General features: G+C 41.2%; 3 protein-coding genes and 1 pseudogene across 4 annotated transcripts in view; all 4 read left to right on the forward strand.

Moving 5' to 3' along the window:
• Positions 1-657: 657 nt before the first annotated feature.
• Positions 658-3,117, forward strand: LOC139401830 (zinc finger protein 180-like). The gene is made up of 2 exons (XM_071145813.1): positions 658-906; positions 1,735-3,117. Exons 1-2 carry the CDS (start codon positions 699-701, stop codon positions 2,916-2,918), a joined length of 1,392 nt encoding a protein of 463 aa, XP_071001914.1. The 5' UTR covers positions 658-698; the 3' UTR covers positions 2,919-3,117.
• A 1,106-nt stretch (positions 3,118-4,223) lies between these two features.
• LOC139401827 (zinc finger protein ZFP2-like) lies at positions 4,224-11,510 on the forward strand. The gene is made up of 3 exons (XM_071145807.1): positions 4,224-4,472; positions 7,407-7,584; positions 7,948-11,510. The coding sequence occupies exons 1-3, from the start codon at positions 4,464-4,466 to the stop codon at positions 9,327-9,329; spliced, it is 1,569 nt and encodes a 522-aa protein (XP_071001908.1). The 5' UTR covers positions 4,224-4,463; the 3' UTR covers positions 9,330-11,510.
• Positions 11,511-12,900: 1,390 nt separating this feature from the next.
• LOC139401822 (zinc finger protein 135-like) lies at positions 12,901-19,050 on the forward strand (annotated as a pseudogene).
• A 2,280-nt stretch (positions 19,051-21,330) lies between these two features.
• LOC139401824 (zinc finger protein ZFP2-like) overlaps positions 21,331-26,478 on the forward strand; it is a 28,609-nt gene continuing 23,461 nt past the window's right edge. Inside the window, exons 1-2 of one of the 2 annotated variants that reach the window (XM_071145805.1) lie at positions 21,382-21,620; positions 26,290-26,470. In XM_071145805.1, the coding sequence (XP_071001906.1) occupies positions 21,612-21,620; positions 26,290-26,470 (190 nt within the window). In that variant the 5' untranslated portion in view covers positions 21,382-21,611. Of the gene's footprint in view, positions 21,621-26,289; positions 26,471-26,478 lie in introns of both variants that reach the window. The other variant, XM_071145806.1, reaches the window with a different exon arrangement.

A 26,478-nucleotide genomic window follows, 5' to 3' on the forward strand; every position in this document is an offset into this window, starting at 1 on the left:
TGACCCTAGCCCCCCCCCCCGACACAAACTACTGCAGCATAAATACTGGAGGCTGAGACAGGAGGGGTCAGGAGACACTGTGGCCCCATCCGAGGACACCCCTGGACAGGGCCATACAGGAAGGATATAACCCCCGATATAACCCCCTTGTCCCCGAGCTGACAAGGTAAAAATCTGTTGTTCTGCCCCTGAACAAGGCAGTTAATCCACTGTTCCTAGGCCGTCATTGAAACTAAAAATGTGTTCTTAACTGACTTGCCTGGTTAAATAAAGGTTAAGAAAATACATCATAATGAGCAGCAGTAGGTCAGGTGTTCCTCTGGTTATTTTGACAAATCACGATTTGGCAGGTGTTGGCGTCCTCCTCGTTTCATCATCTCTCCTAAAACGTATGAACCCAGAACTGAATAGAGCGGCTGACCAATTACGTGAGACATTAGTTCTGGGTTAACCAAGACTAACTCAGGGGTGAACGATGTGTTCAACTCCAATGAACGCTCAATCAAAGGTTCTGAACATAAGACAGAGGGGCATTACAAGGACCACTTCCATTTTGAAAAGTGATTAGGAAAAAAAATGGTACATTTGTGGAAAGTAGTGAACGGTTGGTTACACACTTCAGGAGAAAGGAGGTATTATAAGGATGCACCAGTCAGATATAGAATACAATAATCAAATGTTTCGTCTGATGATGTTCTATGTACAATACTTCCTGTGGTCTCCAGGACAGAGCTAGCCCGTCCCCCTCCACCCTGCCGGAGTCCCCTGGTCACAACTCTCCTGGTAACGCCTTACTGATGGATCTGAAGAGGGTGTCTGTGTGGCTGGTCGACTGCAGGAAAACAGCAGGGCAGAGTGGAACTGTGAGAGAAGGACACGAGGAGGAGGGAGATTTGATTTCATCAAGTAAGAACAATGGGGTGTGTGGATGAGACCACAATCTGATTCTGCAACTTCTGTTAATTCATTGATAAACAATATATACTCATTGGCCAGTTTATTAGGTACACCAATCTAGTACCGGATCGGGTCAGCCTTTGCCTCCAAAACAGCCTGAATTCTCCGGAGTGTGGATTCTACAAGGTGTCGGAAAAACGTACCACGGGGATGTTGGTTCATGCTGACGCAATGGCAACACGCAGTTGCTGCAGATGGCTGCTCATTCATGCTGCCAACAGCCCGTTCCATCTCATCCCAAAGATACTGTATTGGGTTTGGTCAGCAACAATGTTCAGATACACTGTGCCGTTATTTGTCTGTTTGTGGCCCGCCTGTCAGTTTGCACGATTCTTGCCATTCTCCTGTGACCTCTTTTGTCAATGAGCTGTTTTCACCAACAGGACTGCTGCTGACTGGATATTTGCTTTTTTGAGGCACCATTCTTGGTGAACTCTGGACACTGTCGTGTGTGAAAAGTCCAGGAGAGTGTCTGTTTCTGAGATTCTGGATCCGGCGCGCCTGGCACCGGCGATCATACCTCGCTCAGTCGCTTAGGTCACTTTTACCCATTCTGATGTTCAATCAAACAGGAACTTAATGTCTCTGTCTGTCTGTCTGCTTTATATAGCAAGCCATAGCCACGTGACTCACTGTCTGTAGGAGTGACCTATTTTCATGAACTGGGGAGTGTACCTAATAAACTGTGCACTGAGTGTATAATGATATATTGTTGATGTTTGTTTGTTTTATGGACCCATTATTCCAAAACCTAGTTATTCAATGTCTGTTTCACAGGGGACTCTCCTAACCGTCGCTCTCTCAGCGGGAGGGACTTATCATCTGGGGAGCTTCAACAACAACATGTTGCTGACGAGGCAGAGAAGAGTGTCTCCCAATCAGAACACCTCAAACACCAGCACAGACGTACAGGGAAGAAATCTCACCACAGCTGCTCTGACTGTGGGAAGAGTTTCACTACACGGAGATCCTTCATAACTCACCTGCGTATTCACACTGGAGAGAAGCCTTATCGCTGTTGTCAGTGTGGGAGGAGCTTTGCTCGGTCTGGACAGCTGACTACACACCGGGTAACACACACTGGAGAGAAGCCTTATAGCTGTGGTCAGTGTGGAAAGAGCTTCAATCAGCCAGGCAACCTGACAGCACACCAGCTAACACACACGGGAGAGAAGCCTTACAGCTGTGATCAGTGTGGGAAGAGCTTCAATCACTCAGGCAACCTGACAGCACACCAGGTAACACACACTGGAGAGAAGCCTTATAGCTGTGATCAATGTGGGAAGAGTTTTGCTACATATTACACCTTCAAATATCATCTGAGAATTCATACAGGGGAGAAGCCTTACCCCTGTCTTGATTGTGGGAAACACTTTGCTAGTGCAGGATCCCTAACCATACACCAGAGTGTACACACAGGAGAGAAGCCTTATAGCTGTGATCAGTGTGGGAAGAGCTTTGCTGTAGCTTCCACCTTGAATAAACACCAGCGCATTCACACTGGAGAGAAGCCATATAGCTGTAATCTGTGTGGAAAGAGCTTTGCTGTGGTTTCCACCTTGAATAAACATCAGCGCATACACACTGGAGAGAAGCCATATAGCTGTGATCAGTGTGGGAAGAGCTTTGCTCAATCAGATAAACTAACTATACACCAGCGAACACACACAGGAGAGAAGCCTTATAGCTGTGATCAGTGTGGGAAGAGCTTTGCTCGAGCTTCCACCCTGACTAAACACCAGCGAACACACACTGGAGAGAAGCCTTATAGCTGTGATCAGTGTGGAAAGAGCTTTGCTGAGTCAGGGACCCTGAATTCACACCAGCGAACACACACTGGAGAGAAACCCTATGTCTGTCTATGTGGAAAGAGTTTTACTCATTTAGGGCAAATTAAAAAACACCAGAAATCAAAAACGTGCCATATTTCATCTCCATCCTATACCCGACAGTGGTTATAGATCCCTAAATTAAAGGCTCTATAGAAAACATATCCATCTCCCATTCTTAAACAGTTGACTTAGTCTGATCACCATGGTAACCTCTGTGGAGCATAATATGCAGCTCTGATCTAGGATCAGGTCTCCCCTGTGTCTTTGTAATATCACACATTGATCTAAATGGATAAATGTTCTCATAGGAAATGTTATAGGGAACTTGTGTGTGTAGGGGGGGGGGGATGTTGATAATTGTATCTTCTTTCATGTACTCATGATAATACTATTATTATTAAATGTCATTATGTAGAATAATATTTCAACAATAGGTGTATATTCATGTATTCAATTGATCAATACATTCAATCCAATTATCTTCTAAACAAGAAGTTATCACTTAAATGGTGTATTTTATATATCTATATTGATTAAAATGATCCTAAATCTAATCCATAATACATTGGATAATTATTTCCATGAGTTCAAGACAAGATCTATGTATACTGTGTCTTGTAACAACGGTTAATGTAATAACTTTTAGATTTATAATGTAATAAAACTGGTAAATGTAATATCTTGTTGGTTAATATGATAAAATGTTGTCTAATAACCTTTTCCACTTAATGTAATAAGTTATTGGTATCGGGTAACAACTTTTTTTAATGAATAACGTTTAAAATTAACAATTCATCTGTAGTTCTTATAGTCAATGAGACAGGGGGCTCGGTCGGGCAAGAAGAAGGAGGATTGGGAAACTGCAAATAACAATCTGAACTCCGCCTAGCAGAAACATCTTTGAATTTGCAAATATTAATTATTAGTTTATATTGTAATAAAGTTAAGGGATGTCATCCTGCGAGGGGTGAACCATAGTAGGGGATATAAAGTGAAAACACCATCTTGAGAACTGAGTGTCTTGTTTGTAAATTGCTGTAAGTGTATACTCCGGGTTGCAAACCATATTAAACAAACTAACCTCTGATTCCTGTGGTCACTTGTGGTCTGTGGTCACGCCCTATAAAGGAATCTAGCCATGAGCTCATTTGAAAGACAACAGCAAAGAATTTCTCTAATATAAAAACAATACAACCACACGTGGACATAAATCATTTACTATCATTCAGGATGATTCTAAAACAGTGAAACATGTTTACAGTACAGTTTAAATAGATTCATGATATAATACAAAAGTATTTTCTAGGATAATGACTCCCTAAACTGCCTCACCCACTTGAAGAGAGGTGTTGATGACTATATACAGTAGGTGGCGGCACCTTTTAAACACCACAGAAGAAGCTGAAAAGCATCAACAGGAAGTACTTTGTTACCATCCTCTATCTAGTTTTCAAACCAAATATAATTCAACCGGTTTTTGCAGGATGTTTCTAATGTAAGATTAGTCTAAATGAGACGTTCGTTTGTCACAACTTAAATGGAGTTTTGATATTTATAAAGTTGTGGTCTAGCTTTTCTTTATCTGAACGCTGTGACTAAGAAAGTAACTGTAGCATACACATTTAGTGTCGTTTTAATTTTTTTATAAAGAATACAGTAACGTCAGCTTCCACGATGGATCGGGTAAGTTTGGTTGACTTGTATTAATAGTTTACCTATTGTGGTGTTTTAAATGTCTAGGTCCAGTTTTCACGTTTACCTATTGTGGTGTTTTAAATGTCTAGGTCCAGTTTTCACGTTTACCTATTGTGGTGTTTTAAATGTCTAGGTCCAGTTTTCACGTGTGATCCTCCACATCCATGAGTTCGATTTGAACAGCAGGACAAAAGAAACCACGGTGGTAATTTCAGCCAAGTAGCCTACTAGCTCATCGCACACAGATGGATGATACAAGGCAATGCGCAACAAGCAGGTCAAGTCAGAAACGGAGAAATAATTAGGCATCGCCTACACCAATTATGTATCGGTTAACTTCTTTGAACACCTCAAATTGTTTCTTCAGATGTCAATTCGATCACACAGCGTTTATACACTAATTTGTTGCGCCCAAATAAAGAAAACGACCATTGAAAATAGGTGATTTTTGTTGCTAGGCTACCAGTTACGGTGCTTTTAGCTTGTGTTTGCGCGCGTCTTTATGCGGAAGTAACACAACAATGATAGCTAGTGTCGAAGAATGATATGGAGTTAATTTTAGTCAAATTATTGAGCATATCCTCCGCGCAAATAAGCATCAGAAATTGTCCTTATTTAGCATATCAAGACCCTGATGTGGACCTCAGTCTAGAGCTTAAAATATACAATGTAGGCCTACTGTCATTATTTGTCGTCCTATTGAGAAAATAAGATGTCCACATAGGCCTATCACAGGATATTGAATGATTCCATATCCGCCCATAGGAAATGTCCATGTGTGATATTCAGAGTAATCACAATATCATATGTCTAAAAGAAAATAGTTTTGATATATCGTTTTTTACATTAGAACTTGAAAAAACATTGGAACAACGACATCTGGATTGTTTTGAAACAGTTGAAGTCGGAAGTTTACATCCACCTTATCCAAATACATTTGAACTCAGTCTTTCACAATTCCTGACATTTAATCCCAGTAGAAATTCCCAGTTTTAGGTCAGTTAGGATCACCACTTTATTTAAGAATGTGAAATTTCAGAATAATAGTAGAGAGAATGATTTATCAGCTTTTCATCACATTCCCAGTGGGTCAGAAGTTTACATACCCTCAATTAGTATTTGGTAGCATTGCCTTTAACTTGTTTAACGTGGGTCAAACGTTTCGGGTAGCCTTCCACAAGCTTCCCACAATAAGTTGAGTGAATTTTGGCCCATTCCACCTGACAGAGCTGGTGTAACTGAATCAGGTTTGTTGGCCTCCTTGCTCGCACACACTTTTTCAGTTCTGCCCACAAATTTTCTATAGGATTGAGGTCAGCGCTTTGTGATGGCCACTCCAATACCTTGACTTGTTGTCCTTAAGCTATTTTGCCACAACTTTGGAAGTATGCTTGGGGTCATTGTCCGTTTGGAAGACCCATTTTCGACCAAGTTTTAACTTTAACTGATCAAATCAAATCAAATGTATTTATATAGCCCTTCGTACATCAGCTGATATCTCAAAGTGCTGTACAGAAACCCAGCCTAAAACCCAAAAAACAGGTGTAGAAGCACGGTGGCTAGGAAAAACTCCCTAGAAAGGCCAAAACCTAGGAAGAAACCTAGAGAGGAACCAGGCTATGTGGGGTGGCCAGTCCTCTTCTGGCTGTGCCGGGTGGAGATTATAACAGAACATGGCCAAGATGTTCAAATGTTCATAAATGACCAGCATGGTCGAAATAATAATAAGGCAGAACAGTTTAAACTGGAGCAGCAGCACGGTCAGGTGGACTGGGGACAGCAAGGAGTCATCATGTCAGGTATTCCTGGGGCATGGTCCTAGGGCTCAGGTCCTCCGAGAGAGAGAAAGAAAGAGAGAATTAGAGAGAGCATATGTGGGATGGCCAGTCCTCTTCTGGCTGTGCCGGGTGGAAATTATAACAGAACATGGCCAAGATGTTCAAATGTTCATAAATGACCAGCATGGTCGAATAATAATAAGGCAGAACAGTTGAAACTGGAGCAGCAGCACGGCCAGGTGGACTGGGGACAGCAAGGAGTCATCATGTCAGGTAGTCCTGGGGCATGGTCCTAGGGCTCAGGTCCTCTGAGAGAGAGAAAGAAAGAGAGAAGGAGAGAATTAGAGAACGCACACTTAGATTCACACAGGACACCGAATAGGACAGGAGAAGTAATCCAGATATAATAAACTGACCCTAGCCCCCCCGACACATAAACTACTGCAGCATAAATACTGGAGGCTGAGACAGGAGGGGTCAGGAGACACTGTGGCCCCATCCGAGGACACCCCCGGACAGGGCCATACAGGAAGGATATAACCCCCGATATAACCCCCTTGTCCCCGAGCTGACAAGGTAAAAATCTGTTGTTCTGCCCCTGAACAAGGCAGTTAATCCACTGTTCCTAGGCCGTCATTGAAACTAAAAATGTGTTCTTAACTGACTTGCCTGGTTAAACAAAGGTTAAGAAAATACATCATAATGAGCAGCAGTAGGTCAGGTGTTTAGGTTTTCCTCTGGTTATTTTGACAAATCACGATTTGGCAGGTGTTGGCGTCCTCCTCGTTTCATCATCTCTCCTAAAACGTATGAACCCAGAACTGAATAGAGCGGCTGACCAATTACGTGAGACATTAGTTCTGGGTTAACCAAGACTAACTCAGGGGTGAACGATGTGTTCAACTCCAATGAACGCTCAATCAAAGGTTCTGAACATAAGACAGAGGGGCATTACAAGAACCACTTCCATTTTGAAAAAGTGATTAGGAAAAAAAATGGTACATTTGTGGAAAGTAGTGAACGGTTGGTTACACACTTCAGGAGAAAGGAGGTATTATAAGGATGCACCAGTCAGATATAGAATACAATAATCAAATGTTTCGTCTGATGATGTTCTATGTACAATACTTCCTGTGGTCTCCAGGACAGAGCTAGCCCGTCCCACCCCACCCTGCCGGAGTCCCCTGGTCACAACTCTCCTGGTAACGCCTTACTGATGGATCTGAAGAGGGTGTCTGTGTGGCTGGTCGACTGCAGGAAAACAGCAGGGCAGAGTGGAACTGTGAGAGAAGGACACGAGGAGGGAGATTTGATTTCATCAAGTAAGAACAATGGGGTGTGTGGATTAGACTACAATCTGATTCTACAACTTCTGTTAATTGATTGATAAACAGGAAACACTCAGTGGCCAGTAAATTGTCGCTCCAGTTTCATGAATGGAGGGGGTTGTACCTAATAAACTGGCCAATGAGTGTATATTGTTAAGGGCAGCAGGTAGGTTAGTGGTTTAGAGCGTTGGGCCACTAATAAAGGTTGCTGGTTCAAATCTCTGAGCCGACAAGGTGAAAAATCTGTCTGCTCTTGAGCAAGGTACTTAACCCTAATTGCTCCTGTAAGTCTGCTAAATAGTATGTGTTTATGGACTCATATTGACAACCCAGTTATTCAATGTCTTTGTTTCACAGGGGACACCCCTAAGTGTTGTTCTCTCAGTGGGAGGGGCTTATCATCTGGGGAGCCTCAACAACATCCTGTTGCTGACGAGACAGAGAAGAGTCTCTCCAGATCAGAACATCTCAAGAAACACCAGCAGAGACGTACAGGGAAGAAACCTCACCACTGCTGCTCTGACTTTGGGAAGAGTTTCACAAGCCAGAGTGGCTTCATTATTCAGTGTGGGAAGAGTTTTGCTTCTTCTAACACCTTCAAATCTAATGTAAGAATTCATACAGGGGAGAAGCCGTACCCCTGCCTTGATTGTGGGAAAAGCTTTGTTAGTGCAGGAGTCCTAACCATACACCAGCGGACACACACTGGATTGAAGCTTTATAGCTGTGATCAGTGTGGGAAGAGCTTCAATCAGTCAGTCCACCTGACTACACACCAGCGAACACACTCTGGAGAGAAGCCTTATAGCTGTGATCAGTGTGGGAAGAGCTTTGTTCAGTCAGTCCACCTGACCACACACCAGCGAACACACAGTGGAGAGAAGCCTTATAGCTGTGATCAGTGTGGGAAGAGCTTCGTTCAGTCAGTCCACCTGTCTACACACCAGCGAACACACACTGGAGAGAAGCCTTATAGCTGTGATCAGTGTGGAAAGAGCTTTGCTGTATCAGAAAAACTAACCATACACCAGCGAACACACACTGGAGAGAAGCCTTACAGCTGTGATCAGTGTGGAAGGGGCTTTTCTCAATCAGTAACCCGGAATAAACACCAGCGACTACACACAGGAGAGAAGCCTTATAGCTGTGATCAGTGTGGAAAGAGCTTTGCTGTATCAGAAAAACTAACTATACACCAGCGAATACACACAGGAGAGAAGCCTTATAGCTGTGATCACTGTGGGAAGAGCTTTGCTGTAGTTTCCTCCCTGATTAGACACCAGGTAACACACACTGGAGTGAGAACTTATGTCTGTCTATGTGGGAAGAGCTTTGGTCTAGCTTCCTCCCTTACTATACACCAGCGAACACACACTGGAGAGAAGCCTTATAGCTGTGATCATTGTGGAAGGGGCTTTTCTCAATCAGTAAACCGGAATAAACACCAACGAACACACACAGGAGAGAAGCCTTATAGCTGTGATCAGTGTGGGAAGAGCTTTGCTGCAGGTTTCACCCTGACTAGACACCAGCGAACACACACAGGAGAGAAGCCTTACAGCTGTGATCATTGTGGAAAGAGCTTTGCTCTAGCTTCCACCCTGACTACACACCAGCGAACACACACTGGGGAGAAGCCTTATAGCTGTGATCAGTGTGGAAAGCGCTTCAATCAGGCATGCAACCTGACTAAACACCAGCGAACACACACTGGAGAGAAAGAAGCCTTATATCTGTGATCAGTGTGGGAAGCTTTTCAGTCAGTTATGGACCCTTTATTCACACCAGTGAACACACACTGGCGAAGGAACCTTATGTCTGTCTAGGTGGGAAGAGCTCTGTTTATTTAGGGCCAATGAGAAAACACCAGAAAACACAAACATGCTGTATTTCATCTTCCTCCCATCTGGCACCGGTTCCAGATCCCTAAATAAAGGATCAGTAGAAAACATCTAGTGAACAGTCGTATCCATCTCCCATTCTTAACTCTTTGGGATAGCGGGATGCCTCGTCAACATCCGGTGAAATTGCAGATCGCGAAATTCAAAATGACAGAAATAGAACTACTAACATTCATGAAAATACATGTATCATACATCAAAATAAAGCTTAACTTCTTTTTAATCCAGCCACTGCGTCAGATTTCAAAAAGGCTTTACGGCGAAAGCAGACCACCATCTGAGGACAGTGCCCCACATACAAAAGCATGAAAAACTATTTCAAGCCAAGTAGAGGAGTCAAGAAAGTCAGAAATAGCGATAAAATGAATCACTTACCTTTGAAGATCTTCAGCTGGTTGCAATCATAAGAGTCCCAGAAACATCACAAATGGTCCTTTTGTTCGATAAAGTCCTTTATATTAAAAAAAGTTAGTTTAGCTGGCGCGCTTGACTCAGTAATCCACCGGTTTCCCTCGTTGAAAAATGCAAACAAAAGTTCTAAAAGCTATTGGCAAACTTTGTCGAAACTAGTCAAACAACGTGTCTATATCATCCTCAGGTTGTCTGAAATGTAAATAAACTATAATATTTCATACGGAAAGGACTGTGTTCAATTTGAACATCAAATTAGCAAGAGCGTACCTTCCTCATTGCGCGCAAAAACACTGATGTGACCCTAGCAGTCACCAGACTCTAAGTCAAAATACTAATTCATTTTTCAAAACAATAGCCTCAAAACCTTGAATAAAGACAGTTGACAGCTAGTAGAAGCTATATCAATTGCAATCTGGTGGATGGACATAGGGGTTTTCTATAGCTTTACAAAATAAAAGCCTGTGATTGAATTTCTTTTTTTTCTGGTTGGATTTTCTTTGTGTTTTTGCCAGCCATGTCAGTTCTGTTTTCCTCACAGACATTATTTTGACAGTTTTGGAAACTTTAGAGTGTTTGGGCCTGAGAAAGTGGGCCTGAGAAACAGGCAGTTTACTTTGGGCACGTTTTTCATTCAAACGTCTCAATACTGCCCCCGTTCCCATAAAGGTTAAACAGTTGCCTTAGTCTGATCACCATGGTAACCTCTGTGGAGCATAATATGCAGCTCTGATCTAGCATCAGGTCTCCACTGTGTCTATGTAATATCACACATTGGGCTCTAAATGGATAAATGTTATGATAACATGTCATAGTGAACCTGTGTGTGGGGGAAATGATTAATACATTCAATCCATTATCTTCTAAACAAGAAGTTATCACTTAAATTGTATATTTTATAAATCTATATTGATTTCAAATGCTCCTTATTACATTTATAATGTAATAAAACTGGTAAATGTAATATCTTGTTGGTTAATGATAAAATGTTGAATTGTTGTCGTAATAACTTTTCCACTTAATGTAATAAGTTACGTTACCAGTCAGGTGAGTAACAACTTTTTAAATGAATAACATAATGACTTTAACCGATCATGTAATAACACCTAAACCAATGTTTAATGTGTTACTACACTAATGTTAATGCACATACCACCCTCCACCAATTTCAAACCCACACACACACACACCTATGCCCTTGTACTCACACACAAATACACACACAAATACACACACAAATACACACACAAATACACACACAAATACACACACAAGCACACAGTTATAGACACATACATTGATAAAGAAAAAATAATAATGAATGAATCTGTATTTCGAATTGTCAATGAGACAGGGGGCTCGGTCGGGCAAGAGGAAGAAGGATTGGGAAACTAATTGCAAGTAATAATAACCTGAACTCCGCCTAGCAGAAAAATCTTTGTATTAGCAACTATTACTTATTAGTTTATATTGTATTAAAGTTAAGGGGTGAACCATAGTAGGGGATAAAAAGGGAAAACAGGATCTTGAGAACTGAGTGTCTTGTTTGTAAATTGCTGTAAGTGTAAACTCCGGGTTGCAAACTATATTAAACAAACTAACCTCTGATCAAAGAAGTTTCCTGTGGTCACTTGTATGAACATATACAGAAAGTGTAATGAATTTCTGCCCTGTTATCATTATTTCTATTCATTACGGAATAGTAGGCTGATAAATAGACAAATCATTTGGAGTCGTGCATCTATAACAATTATTTGCAGACCGTCATATTACCAAAGAAGAAGACCCCTTCCTTCACAACAGCTCTGCTCGGTGAAGCGCAGCAAGTATGAATGTCCTGACTTCTGCCAAGGTTGCATCCAGTAAATGCTGTTTGGCCACTGCAGACATAAAAATATCTGAACGCTCGTGTAACAGTATAGACTTTTCGTCCGTCCCCGAATTAGGGACGCTCTGCATACGTCAACAGTCACCCTCGAAGCATCGTTACCCAGCCACGGCCCTTGCAGAGCAAGGGGAACCACTACTTCAAGGTCTCAAAGCGAGTGACGTCACCGATTGAAATGCTATTAGCGCGCACCACCGCTAACAAGCTAGCCATTTCATATCCATTACACTCGAAGATAACTTTGTCAGAAAAGAAGAGGCAAAGAGAGAGGCCCAACTCTAGGGAAAATGTGATGCCCTCCAGCAGGCGGCGTTTATTCGCTCCAGCAGACAAGGAGTTTTTGTATGGAGGTCAATGAAAGAGTGTTGAATTTGGTCAAGCAAAAAAACGATTGGCTTATTTGCTATGTGAGGTTAATTTTTATCGAAAATAAGTTCCTTAGCTTGCTAGCACTCATAAGACCGCTTGTCGGGCCGATTTTGCGTCTCCATTCAGAGAACGGCTGGTTATCAGCCCTATAAAGCCATCTAGCCATGATCTAATTTGAAATACATTAGCAAAGAATTTCTCTAATCAAGCTGTTTTTGTTTCTATAAATACCTTAGATTTGAGATTTTAATAAGATTTTATTTGCAAATGTAAAAACAATATAACCACACGTGGACATATTGCATTTACTATCATTCAGGATGATACTAAAACTGAAAAATGTAATGTACCGTTTAAATAGATTCATGATATAATACAAAAGCCTTTTCTAGCATAATGACTCCCTTAACCACCTCACCCGCCTTGAAGCGAAGTGTTGATGACTATTGATGTTGATGACTACAGTTGGTGGCGGCACCTCTTAAACACCACAGAAGAAGCTGAAAACCATCAACAGGAAGTACTTTGTTACCGTCTATCGAGTTTTCAAACCAAATAAAATTAATCAGGCTTTTGCAGGATGTTTCTAATGTATGATTAGTCTACATGAGACGTTAATTTGTCACAACTTAAATCGAGTTTTGATATTTAAGAAGGTGTGGTCTATCTTTTCTTTATCTGAACGCTGTGACAAAGTAACTAGTAACTTTAGCGTACACATTTACTGTCAGTTTTTTTTTATTTGAGGAAAAGTTGAAGAAAGAATTCAGTAGCTTCTACGATGGAGCGGGTACGTTTGGTTGACTTCCATGAACAGTATGCTTATTGTGTATAAAATGTCTAGGTCCAGTTTTCATAATATTTGATCTTGCACAGCCATGCGTTCGATTTGAACAGTTGGACAAAATAAACCGTGGTGGTAATCTCAGCCAAGTAGCCTACTAGCTCATCGCACACAGATTGATGATACAAGGCAATGCGCAACCGGCAGGTCAAGTCAGAACCACCACCAATGGTGTAAATCAACCCTGGATTGCTGACCGAGGTAAAGACAGTTTCAAATGGGATATTCAACGGATATTCGAGCTTTCAAACCACAGACTCCAAATAAGTGTCACGATGTTGGAAAAATTGTGCACAACATTGCACAGGTCTTATGTTCACGAATTGGACATGAATTAGCTTTCCAAAGCTAATAAACATGTGGAAATGCGAGTAGCATTTTGTTTTCCTAGTTGAATTAGTTAGGGAGCGTAAACAAAGTGCAGACTTTTTTTCCATTTGAATTTCAATAGCTCCTTGGTTATGTTATCTACTTGACTCAAACAAGGTTCAGAATGTCCACTCAGTGGGCCTACACATTGCACACCCTTTTGTTTGTCCATTTTCATCCCACATGTTTTTACATTAATTTGGCAACATTTTGAATTTCAATAGCTCCTTGGTCATGTGACCTAGTGACTTAAAACAAGGTTCAGAATGTCCGCTGACTAGCCTTTGATTTGCAGACCCGTTAGTTTGTCCATTTTCACACCCCTTGACTTTCAATTGGCACCCTTGACCTGTATGTATTCTCTCCTGATTGGCTCTGTGGTGCAAAGTCTGGCAGTCTGAATAAAGTGCCAGAGGTATGAGGACTGAGGAGACATCCTCCTTTGTATTTATGGGAACAAATATTTCTTAACACTTTGGATCCTATTCTTGGACAGTTAGAAGACAAAAAAATAAATAATGACTAATTACTGTCCATGAGTAACCTCAACCTTATGGGTCTGTGGGTGTTTGGGCCAATAAAGTGCCAACTCAATTCTACCACTGACTAGTCTCTCATTCCCCTATGAATGGGGACACAGGGCAATAGTTTATAATCTAAACCAGACCTTTTTTACTGGAGTACACTAACCCCTAATTGGGGCTCTTTTCTTGACACACAGTAGCAGTTTACCAGATAAGAAGTCAAGAAGATCAACAAGTAGATTGTTGTAAGGGTGTATTACATCCTGTGCTGGCCCCATTGTCATATCCATTCTGGATTCTGAGTGGTAAAATCATAGCTGAAAAATGCCTCTATGTATGTGAATACATTTTCCTCCAAGACAGAACTGCCAAAGGGGGTGGAGTTGCAATCTACTGCAGACACAGCCTGCAGAGTTCTGTCATGCGATCCAGGTCTGTGCCCAAACAGTTCGAGCTTCTACTTTTAAAAATCCACCTTTCCAGAAATTAGTCTCTCACTGTTGCTGCTTGTTACAGTCCCCAGCTGCAGCCTGGATACCATATGTGAATTAATTGCCCCCCATTTATCTTCAGAGTTTGTACTGTTAGGTGACCTAAACTGGGATATGCTTAACACCCCGGCCGTCCTACAATCTAAGCTAGGTGCCCTCAATCTCACCCAAATTATCATGGAACCTACCAGGTACAACCCCCAAATCCGTAAACTCAGGCACCTTCATAGATATCATCGTGACCAACCTGCCCTCTAAATACACCTCTGCCTTGTTCAACCAGGATCTCAGCAATCACTGTCTCATTGCCTGCGTCCGTAATGGGTCTGCGGTCAAAAGACCACCCCTCATCACAGTCAAACGCTCCCTAAAACACTTCAGCGAGCAGGCCTTTCTAATCGACCTGGCCCGGGTATCCTGGAAAGATATTGACCTCATTCTGTCAGTAGAGGATGCCTGGTTATTCTTTAAAAATGCTTTCCTCACCATCTTAAATAAGCATGCCCCGTTCAAAAAATGTAGAACCATGAACAGATATAGCCCTTGGTTCACTCCAGACCTGACTGCCTTTGAAAATCACAAAAACATCCCATGGCGTTCTGCATTAGCATCGAATAGCCCCCGCGATATGCAACTGTTCAGGGAACTTAGGGACCAAAAAACACAAGCCGGGCTAGACAATCTGGACCCTCTTTTTCTCAAATTATCCGCCGCAATTGTTGCAACCCCTATTACTAGCCTGTTCAACTTTTCTTTCGTATCGTCAGAGATCCCCAAAGATTGGAAACGCTACCGCGGTCATCCCCCTCTTCAAAGGGGGAGACACTCTAGACCCAAACTGTTAAAGACCTATATCTATCCTACCCTGCCTTTCTAAGGTCTTCGAAAGCCAAGTTAACAAACAGATCACCAACCATTTCGAATCCTACCGTACCTTCTCCGCTATGCAATCTGGTTTCCGAGATGGTCATGGGTGCACCTCAGCCACGCTCAAGGTCCTAAACAATATAATCGCCATCGACACAAGACAATACTGTGCAGCCGTATTCATCGACCTGACCAAGGCTTTCGACTCTGTCAATCACTGCATTCTTATCAGCAGACTCAACAGCTTTGGTTTCTCAAATGACTGCCTCGCCTGGTTCACCAGCTACTTCTCTGATAGAGTTTAGTGTGTCAAATCGGAGGGCCTGTTGTCCGGACCTCTGGCAGTCTCTATGGGGGTGCCACAGGGTTCAATTCTTGGGCCGACTCTTTTCTCTGTATACATCAATGATGTCCCTCTTGCGGCTGGTGATTCTCTGATACACCTCTACGCAGACGACACCATTCTGTATACTTCTGGCCCCTCTTTGGACACTGTGTTAACTAACCTCCAGACGAGTTTCAATGCCATACAACTCTCCTTCCGTGACCTCCAACTGCTCTAAAATGCAAGTAAAACTAAATGCATGCTCCTCAACGGATCGCTGCTTGCACCTGCCTGCCCGCCTAGCATCACTACTCTGGACGGTTCTGACTTAGAATATGTGGACAACTTTAAATACCTAGGGGTCTGGTTAGACTGTAAACTCTCCTTCCAGATTCATATTAAGAATCTCCAATCCAAAATTAAATCAAGGCTTCCAATTTCGCAACAAAGCATCCTTCACTCATGCTGCCAAACACACCCTCGTAACACTGACTATCTTACCGATCCTTGACTTCAGCGATGTAATTTACAAAATAGCCTCCAACACTCTACTCAGCAAATTGGATGCAGTCCATCACAGAGTTTTGTCACCAAAGCCCTATACACTACCCACCACTGCGACCTGTAAGCTCTCGTTGGCTGGCCCTCGCTTCATACTCGTCGCCAAGTCCACTGGCTCCAGGTCATCTATAAGTCCTTGCTAGGTAAAGTCCCCCCTTATCTCACCTCATTTGCTCACATCGTATATAGACTTGTTTATACTGTATTATTGACTGTATGTTTGTTTTACTCCATGTGTAACTCTGTGTCGTTGTATGTGTCGAACTGCTTTGCTTTATCTTGGCCAGGTCGCAATTGTAAATGAGAACTTGTTCTCAACTAGCCTACATGGTTAAATAAAGGTGTCCTCAACTTGCCTACCTGGTTAAATAAAGGTGTTCTCAACTAGCCTACCTGGTTAAATAAAGGTGTTCTCAACTAGCCTACCTGGTTAAATAAAGGTGTCCTCAACTTCCCTACCTGGTTAAATAAAGGTGTTCTCAACTTGCCTACCTGGTTAAATAAAGGTGTTCTCAACTAGCCTACCTGGTTAAATAAAGGTGTTCTCAACTAGCCTACCTGGTTAAATAAAGGTGTCCTCAACTAGCCTACCTGGTTAAATAAAGGTGTTCTCAACTAGCCTACCTGGTTAAATAAAGGTGAAATAAAAAATTTAAAAAATACAAATATATATTAATATTGTGTGTGAGAATGTCTGTCTGTCCTACATGTAGTGTTGGTAAATGGAGTTTTCCTCAACTGCCTAATCATAAATTGATATTGCAAATAGAAGTATTATGCTCAATAACTGACATTTTCAGATATTATTTTGACAAACACATTTTGGTGCTTACAATTCATTCTCGCTTGTCATAGATTTGGTGGGCACTGTCATCTGTGATCTTTGTGATACGTAATGATGAAACTGTCACTTCATATTTTATTTCTTAGTCTACAAACGCGATAGGGTTGGATCCTATATGCTCCTTTTTATTATTGTCCTGTGAATGGTTCAGTGCCTATCATTTAGGCTGTGTGTAGAATGGGGCATAAAGGAAATTCCCTCTACTACTAAATTACTACTAGATTATAGTGATAAGGAAAAAAGTATTCAAATGTTTGGTCTAGTTATATTCTATGTACAATACTTCCTGTGGTCACCAGGACAGAGCTAGTCCGTCCCCCTCCACCCTGCCGGAGTCCCCTGGTCACAACTCTCCTGGTAGCGCCTTACTGCTGGGTCTGAAGAGGGTGTTTGTGCGGCTGGTCGACTGCAGGAAAACACCAGGGCAGAGTGGAGCTGTGAGAGAAGGACACGAGGAGGGAGATTTGATTTCATCAAGTAAGAACAATGGGGTGTGTGGATTAGACTACAATCTGCTTCTGCAACTTCTGTTAATTGATTGATAAACAATATACACTCAGTGGCCAGTAAATTGTCGATCCAGTTTTGTGAACGGGGAGCGTGTACCTAATAAACTGGCCATAGTGTATTTATTGAAGAGGGAGGCAGGAAGCCTAGTGGTTAATGCCAGTAATCGCAAGGTTGCTGGTTTGAATCTTTGAGCCAACTAGGTAAAACCATCTGTGCTCTTGAGCAAGGTACTTAACCCTGATTGCTCCTGTAAGTCGCTCTGGATAAGAGCGTCTGTTAAATAACAATAAATTTTTACAAAAATAATACTATTTATGGACCTGTATTTCCAAAACCTAGTTATTCAATGTCTTTGTTTCACAGGGGACACACACTGTTGTTCTCTCAATGGGAGGGGCTTATCATCTGGGGAGCCTCAACAACATGTTGCTGACGAGACAGAGAAGAGTCTCTCCAGATCAGAACATCTCAAGAAACGCCAGCAGGGACGTACAGGGAAGAAACCTCACCACTGCTGCTCTGACTGTGGGAAGAGTTTCACAAGCCAAAGTGGCTTCATTATTCACTGTGATCAGTGTGGGAAGAGTTTTGCTGCATCTAACACCTTCAAATCTAAAGTAAGAATTCATACAGGGGAGAAGCCTGTCTTGATTGTGGGAAAAGCTTTGTTAGTGCAGGAGCCTTAACTGTACACCAGCGTGTACACACTGGAGAGAAGCCTTATAGCTGTGATCAGTGTGGAAAGAGCTTCAATCAGTCAGTCAACCTGACTACACACCAGCGAACACACACTGGAGAGAAGCCTTATAGCTGTGATCAGTGTGGAAAGAGCTTTAATCAGTCAGGGGAGAAGCCTGTCTTGATTGTGGGAAAAGCTTTGTTAGTGCAGGAGCCTTAACTGTACACCAGCGTGTACACACTGGAGAGAAGCCTTATAGCTGTGATCAGTGTGGAAAGAGCTTCAATCAGTCAGTCAACCTGACTACACACCAGCGAACACACACTGGAGAGAAGCCTTATTGCTGTGTTCAGTGTGGGAAGAGCTTTGCTGTAGCAGAAAAACTAACTAAACATCAGCGCATACACACAGGAGAGAAGCCTTATAGGTGTGATCAGTGTGGGAAGAGCTTTGCTGTAGTTTCCTCCCTGTCTACACACCAGCAAACACACACTGGAGAGAAGCCTTATACCTGTGATCATTGTGGAAAGAGCTTTGCTCAATCTGGGAGCCTGACTGCACACAAGCAAACACACTGGAGAGAAGCCTTATAGCTGTGATCAGTGTGGGAAGCGCTTTTCTCAAGCTTTCTCCCTGATTAAACAAGCGAACACACAGGAGAGAATGAAGCCTTACATCTGTGATCAGTGTGAGAAGCGCTTCAGTCAATAAGGGACCCTTTATTCCCACCAGTGAACACTTACTGGAGAAGGAACCGTATGTCTGTCCAGGTGGGAAGAGCTTTGTTTTTATTTAGGGTCAATGAGGAAAAAAACAGTAGACACAAACATGCTCTATTTCATCTCCCTCCCTTCTTGCACTGTTTCCAGATCCCTAAATAAAGGATCAGTATAAAGCATCTAGTGAACAGTCATATCCATCTCCCATTCTTAAACAGTTGACTTAGTCTGATCACCATGGTAACCTCTGGAGCATAATATGCAGCTCTGATCTAGGATCAGGTCTCCACTGTGTCTATGTAATATCACGCATTGATCTAAATGGATAAATGTTATCATAGGAAGTGTCATAATGAACCTGTGTGTGTGTGTGTGTGTGTGGGGGGGGGGGGGGGTGATAATTGTATCTTCTTTCATATACTCATGATACTACTATTAAATGTCATTATGTAGAATAATGTTTCAACAATAGGTGTATGTTCATGTATTAAATTGATCAATACATTCAATCCATTATCTTCTAAACAAGAAGTTATCACTTAAATGGTGTATTTTATATATCTGTATTGATTAAAATGATCCTAAATCTAATCCATAATACATTGGATAATTATTTCCATGAGTTCAAGACAAGATCTATGTATACTGTGTCTTGTAACAACGGTTAATGTAATAACTTTTAGATTTATAACGTAATAAAACTGGTAAATGTAATATCTTGTTGGTTAATATGATAAAATGTTGAATTGTTGTTTTTTCTATTTAATGTAATAAGTTACGTTATCAGTCAGGTGAGTAACAACCTTTTTAATAAATAACATAATGACTTCAACTGACCGTGTAATAACACCAAAACCAATGATTTATGTGTTACTTCACTTAAGTTAATGCACATACCACCCTCCACTAATTTCAAACCCACAAACACAAACCAATGTGTGTAACCGAAAGGTTGCAAGTTCGAATCCCCGAGCTGGTGACGTACAAATCTGTCATTCTGCCCCTGAACAATGCCGTTAACCCACTGTTCCTAGGCCGTCATTGAAAATAAGAGTCATATAAAGGTCAAATAAAATGCTATTGTAATCTTATACAGGCACACAGTTATAGACACACGCATTGATTTAAAAACAAATGAAATAATTCATCGGTAGTTATTTAGTTAACGAGACAGGGAGCTCGGTCGGGCAAGAGGAAGGAGGATTGGGAAACTGCAAATAACAATAAGCTGAACTCCGTCTAGCAGAAACATCTTTGTATTAGCAACTATTAATGATTAGTTTATATTGTGTTAAAGTTAAGGGATGTCACCCTCGGCGGGGTGAACCATAGTAGGGGACGTAAAGAGAAAACACCATCTTGAGAACTGAGTCTTCTTTGTAAATTGCTGTAAGTGTAAACTCCGGATTGCAAACTATATTAAACAAACTAACCTCTGATCAAAGAAGTTTCCTGTGGTCACTTGTATGAACATATACAGAAAGTGTAAGGAATATCTGCCCTGTTATCACTATTTCTATTCATTACGGAATAGTAGGCTGATAAATAGGCAAATCATTTGGAGTCGTGCATCTATAAAAATTGTTTGCAGACCGTCATAATAGCAAAGAAGAAGAAGACCCCTTCCTTCACAACAGCTCTGCTCGGTGAAATGCAGCAAGAATGAATGTCCTGACTTCTGCCAAGGTTGCATCGCCGTAAATGCTGTATGGCCACTGCAGACGTCGGATTGAACATACGGACTTTACTGTTTCACCACAAGGATGGCGCAGCGCTAATCGGTATTTTATTTACGAGGCCACTCTTACTGGGCCTCAGCCAATAAAAAATATGTGGACGCTCGAAGAGAACGTTCCCAGAGAAGGAGAGGCCCAACTCGAGGGAAAATCTGTCGCCCTCCAGCAGGTGGCGTTTTTTCCCCGCTCCACCAGGCAAGGAGTTTTTGTGTGGAGGTCAATGAAAATGTGATGATTTTGGTCAATCAAAAAACGAATGGCTTATGTGAGGTTTATTTGATCAATATAAGTTTCTTAGTCTACACCCCTAAGTCCACTATAAGCCCTTGGCGGGACGCTTTTGCGTCTTCCATTCAGAGAACCGCTACACGCCCTATAAAGGCATCTAGCCATGAGCTCATTTGAAAGACAATAGCAAAGAATTTCTCTAACCAAGCTGTTTTTGTTGTTTCTATAAATACCTTAGATTTGTGATTTTAGATTTTATTTGCAAATATAAAAACAATACAACCACACGTGGACATAATGCATTTACTATCATTCAGGATGATTCTAAAACAGTGAAACATGTACAGTTTAAATAGATTCATGATATAATACAAACAGTTATTTTCTAGCATAATGACTCCCTTAACCACCTCACCCACTTGAAGAGAGGTGTTGATGACTATATACAGTAGGTGGCGGCACCTTTTAAACACCACAGAAGAAGCCGGAAAGCATCAACAGGAAGTACTTTGTTACCATCCTCTATCTAGTTTTCAAACCAAATACAATTCATCAGGCTTTTGCAGGATGTTTCTAATGTAAGATTAGTCTAAATGAGACGTTCCTTTGTCACAACTGAAATGGAGTTTTGATATTTATAAAGTTGTGGTCGAGCTTTTCTTTATCTGAACGTTGTGACAAAGAAAGTAACTAGCATACACATTTAGTGTCGTTGTTTATTTTTTCGAAAGAATAAGGGAACGTTAGCTTCCACGATGGATCGGGTAAGTTTGGTTGACTTTTATTAATAGTATACCTATGGTGGTGTTTTAAATGTCTATGTCCAGTTTTCACGTGTGATCCTCCACATCCATGAGTTCGATTTGAACAGCAGGAGAAAAGAAACCATGGTGGTAATTTCAGCCAAGTAGCCTACTAGCTCATCGCACACAGATGGATGATACAAGGCAATGCTCAACCGGCAGGTCAAGTCAGAACCAGGGAGAAATAATTAGGCATCGCCTACACCAATTATGTATATAAACCCTGGCTTGCTGATGCTATATATTGGCAATTGAGAGGCTCTGAAGGCACCGGTTAACTTCTTTGAACACCTCAAATTGTTTCTCCAGATGTCAGTTCGACCACACAGCGTTTACACACTAATTTGTTGCGCCCAAATAAAGAAAACGACCATTGAAAATAGGTGATTTTTGTTGCTAGGCTACCAGTTAAAGTGCTGTTAGTTTGTGTTTGCGCGCGTCTTTATGCGGAAGTAACACAACAATGATAGCTAGTGTCGAAGAATGGTATGGAGTTAATTTTAGTCAAATTATTGAACATATCCTCCGCGCGAGTAAGCATCAGAAATTGTCCTTATTTAGCATATCAAGATCCTGATGTGGACCTCAGTCTAGAGCTTAAAATATACAATGTAGGCCTACTGTCAGTATTTGTCGTCATATTGAGAAAATAAGATGTCCACATAGGCCTATCGCAGGATATTGAATGATTCCATATCCGCCCATAGGAAATGTCCATGTGTGATATTCAGAATAATCCCAATATCATCTGTTTAAAAGAAAATAGTTTTGATATAGTTTTTTACATTAGAACTTGAAAAAACATTGGAACAAAGACATCTGGATTGTTTTGATACAGTTGAAGTCGGAAGTTTACATACACCTTATCCAAATACATTTGAACTCAGTCTTTCACAATTCCTGACATTTAATCCTAGTAAAAATTCCCTGTTTTAGGTCAGTTAGGATCACCACTTTATTTAAGAATGTGAAATTTCAGAATAGTAGTAGAGAGAATGATTTATCAGCTTTTATTTATTTAATCGCATTCCCAGTGGGTCAGAAGTTTACATACACTCAATTAGTATTTGGTAGCATTGCCTTTAACTTGTTTAACGTGGGTTAAACGTTTTGGGTAGCCTTCCACAAGCTTCCCACTATAAGTTGGGTGAATTTTGTCCCATTCCACCTGACAGAGCTGGTGTAACTGAGTCATAGGCCTCCTTGCTCGCACATGCTTTTTCAGTTCTGCCCACAAATATTCTATAGAATTGAGGTCAGGGCTTCGTTATGGCCACTCCAATACCTTGACTTTTTTGTCCTTAAGCCATTTTGCCACAACTTTGGAAGTATACTTGGGGTCATTGTCCATTTGGAAGACCCATTTGCGACCAAGCTTTAACTTCCTGACTGATATCTTGAGATGCTGCTTCAATATATCCACATAATTTTCTATCCTCATGATGCCAACTATTTTGTGACGTGCACCAGTCCCTCCTGCAGCAAAGCACCCCCACAACATGATGCTGCCACCCCCGTGCTTTCGTCGGCTTGTCTGGTTTTTTTTTTTATGGCGGTTTTGGAGCAGTGGCTTCTTCCTTGCTGAGCAGCCTTTCAAGTTATGTCGATATTGGACTCACACACACGTTTAAAACCAAAGCCCCTGCCAAAAACAATGTAGTCCCATCAACCTAAACTAAATATGTCTATCCATTGTGCTGATTTCTGTATGTGCGTACAAATAAAATAAAATAAACGTGTTGTGTGTCCCAACTTATGTTCCCTGAACGGTCTTGGACTCTGTCATACAGTACACGCTTTTCGTTTTTTTTGTTTGTCCAAGGCTACCTGGCTAAGATGCTTGCAATGATGCGCCAGGCCAGCTAGTTAATTGCCCATTTTCAAATGATTACTAGTTTTGAAGTAATTGTGACATGCTCATCTTACTACACACGGGCAAAAAAAAAAATATTTGGACAATTATTATTTTCTATTTTATTGTTTTAGATTCCCTTATATTGTCGTCGTGAGTGTTCAGTATTTCCTGTGTCTACTTTGCTAAAATTATTGTGTCAGATTAAAATGGCACTATAGCTTCCATAAAGTGATGGGAATTAAAGTTTGAATAACTGAGTCGAACAGATTTGATTACATTTGATCATGTATTACTCTCACGTGCACATTTCTGTCCATTAAGACCCAACAATGTGCTACCTTTTTGTAGCATTTCTGACAATGCTAACATCTTTTCAGCCAAATCTATCTAACCTGGTCAGCAACTTGGATGCTTGGCAACAATACTACAGCTATTAGCTAACATTAGCTTGTCCAAAGTCCAGCTAGCCTCTGTAGCTAGCTAACACCAGTCAACTGAAAGCTGCTAGCTAGCTAACCTACAGGCAAAGAAAGGTAGCTAGCTGTAATGGTTTATGGAAGGTTTGTTACACAAACAACAACTTCAGCCATTGTCCTGATCCAGACAACAATCGCTGACATTGACACAGAAGCTGGCTAACGATAGCTAGTTCACATCCAAATGACAGTCCTATATTTTTGCAGAAAACATAGCTGATCCGTTCAAAACCAAATTGACACGCTGCTACCTTACAATGCAATAGACTTTTGCAACGCTAGCTAGCTACTCCATAGACCAAGCTATATTTAGAGCTAGCCATATTTCACTGTCCGGCAGGACACCACTCAAGGTGTAGCTGAGAAAGCAAATAGACATGTAAACAGCATGTTGTGGACTGCAGTGAGCAAATGCATGCTGGCTAGTATCAGAACAAACTCAGTTTCAAACATCCTGAATAAATTAAAATAGTCTCCTTCTCCTGTCTTCTTTACAATTTTAATCCAAACCTGTGCAGATAAACAGTGTCAAACTAAGAACTTTGCCAATTGACTGGCTTGATTATTTTTACAGCTCCGATCTGGATGCTGGACTTGCCCATGTGTTGGATATTTGTCAACAACTCTGCCATGCACGGCCATTCCAGTGGTGCAGCACTAGGGGTGGGGGCTAATGGGGGCAAGAGAATATGTTAGGAAATTTAAAAAATCTTTCTCAGTAGCTTGCATTGCTAAAACAAAGGTTTAAGGAAATACAGGCAGGCACCACATTGCTACAAGACAAAATCAGTCGGTCAACTAATCATGATGGTCTTGTAAGTATTAAAGCAGTGTGTTAACTTAATTTAAACTCAATAAATAAATCATTTTGAAGAGCCTGGTCCTTCCCCCACCAGTAGCCAACCAGCAGTGTAGATACCAGTCCCAGGGGTCCCCTCAAGGAGTTATACTGACAGACACCTGTAGGATACATTGCTTTATAAAATAAGCAACAACCACTCAGACCAATTCCAGGATTTAATTTAATCATATGTTTTGTAGTGTTAAATATGTAATTATAGTGTTGCATGTTTTATAGAGTTAAACATTTTTTTATGGTGTTACATAATATTTTATAGTGTTAAATAATGGTGGGTCTACATCATGTTTCTTTGTATCTGCAGGAACAGTTGCACCCATGGCCCTCACGCTAGCTCCACTTCTACCTACATAATATGTTAAGGAATCCCTAGTTATCTTTCCTTCCTCCCTAACTGTGCACTTGTTGACTTTCCTTCACTGATTTGAAAGGAAATGGCTGTTATAAAACATATGGTGGATTCTCCCACTATCACATGACTCCACCAATCCAATGCCATTTTTTTCTCTCTCATTGGTACAATTTTCATAAGTATGTTGTAGATTTTCGTAACTGTAAGTACAACGATGTTCCTGTCATTTGTTGATAATACATTGAACTATCATTTAATCAAACTACTAAAAACTGAATTACGAAAGCAAAATTATAAAGTGTCAAGTGGACAATGTACTGCTGAAATACTTGGGTGTTAAATTACAGTTTATTCCACTCATTATCTGAATGTTGTTGATTTTTAGATGTGGCTGCTGTTACAGTAACAAGTCACATAGAAAAGTGGATCTTGAGCAATGTTACATGGAGCAGAAATTGCACCAGGCTACACCAATACCTTTCTACTGTAGGTTTCTACTACATGCCACAATACCCCTATATCTGAGGGTTTATTCTATGTATGTACTGTGTAAGGATACTGAAACTATAAGACTGACATTTTTCTCAACATGCTCCAAAAGTGGTATAACGAGCAGCAGTAGTTCTGGTGTTTAGGTTTTTCATCACTGGTTATTTGAACAAACCATGATTTAGCAGGTGTTAGTTACCATCTTTCACATTTCGGAAAGGGAGGGGACGTTTGGCCCTTATCAAGAGGGAGGAACTCCTCATTCTGGTTCTGCTCCTTGTTGTAGCATCTCTTAACTCGGGTGAAAGATGTGTTCAACTCCAAGGAATGCTCAATCAAGGTTCTGAACATAAAATGGGGCATTCCAAGTGTCATCAGTTTTTGCATTTGTACTAAGAGTAAAAAAATATATAAACCACTTTCATTTGAAAAATGTGTGATTTGAAAAAATATGTACGTTTGTGGAAAGTAGTGAACGATTGCACAGTTCAGGAGAAATGGGGTACTATAAGGATGCAGCAATCAATCAGAGATTTAGACTAAAGTCATATTTTTTGGTCTAATGATATTCTATGTACAATACTTTCTGTGGTCACCAGGACAGAGCTAGTCCGTCCCCCTCCAACCTGCCAGAGTCCCCTGGTCACAACTCTCCTGGTAGCGCCTTACTGCTGGATCTGAAGAGGGTGTCTGTGCAGCTGGTCGACTGCAGGAAAACAGCAGGGCAGAGTGGAACTGTGAGAGAAGGACACGAGGAGGAGGGAGATTTGATTTCATCAAGTAAGAAC

This window comes from Oncorhynchus clarkii, unplaced genomic scaffold, assembly GCF_045791955.1.
Source record: "Oncorhynchus clarkii lewisi isolate Uvic-CL-2024 unplaced genomic scaffold, UVic_Ocla_1.0 unplaced_contig_1454_pilon_pilon, whole genome shotgun sequence".
In the NCBI taxonomy this organism is placed as follows: Eukaryota; Metazoa; Chordata; class Actinopteri; order Salmoniformes; family Salmonidae; genus Oncorhynchus; species Oncorhynchus clarkii.

Bases quoted from the DNA above. Each gene is read 5' to 3' on its own strand.
- LOC139401830 (XM_071145813.1), top strand. From the start codon at position 699: ATGTACAATACTTCCTGTGGTCTCCAGGACAGAGCTAGCCCGTCCCCC. The intron at 907-1,734 runs GTAAGAACAATG...TCTGTTTCACAG, and splicing joins GGGAGATTTGATTTCATCAA to GGGACTCTCCTAACCGTCGC.
- LOC139401827 (XM_071145807.1), top strand. The intron at 7,585-7,947 runs GTAAGAACAATG...TTTGTTTCACAG, and splicing joins GGGAGATTTGATTTCATCAA to GGGACACCCCTAAGTGTTGT.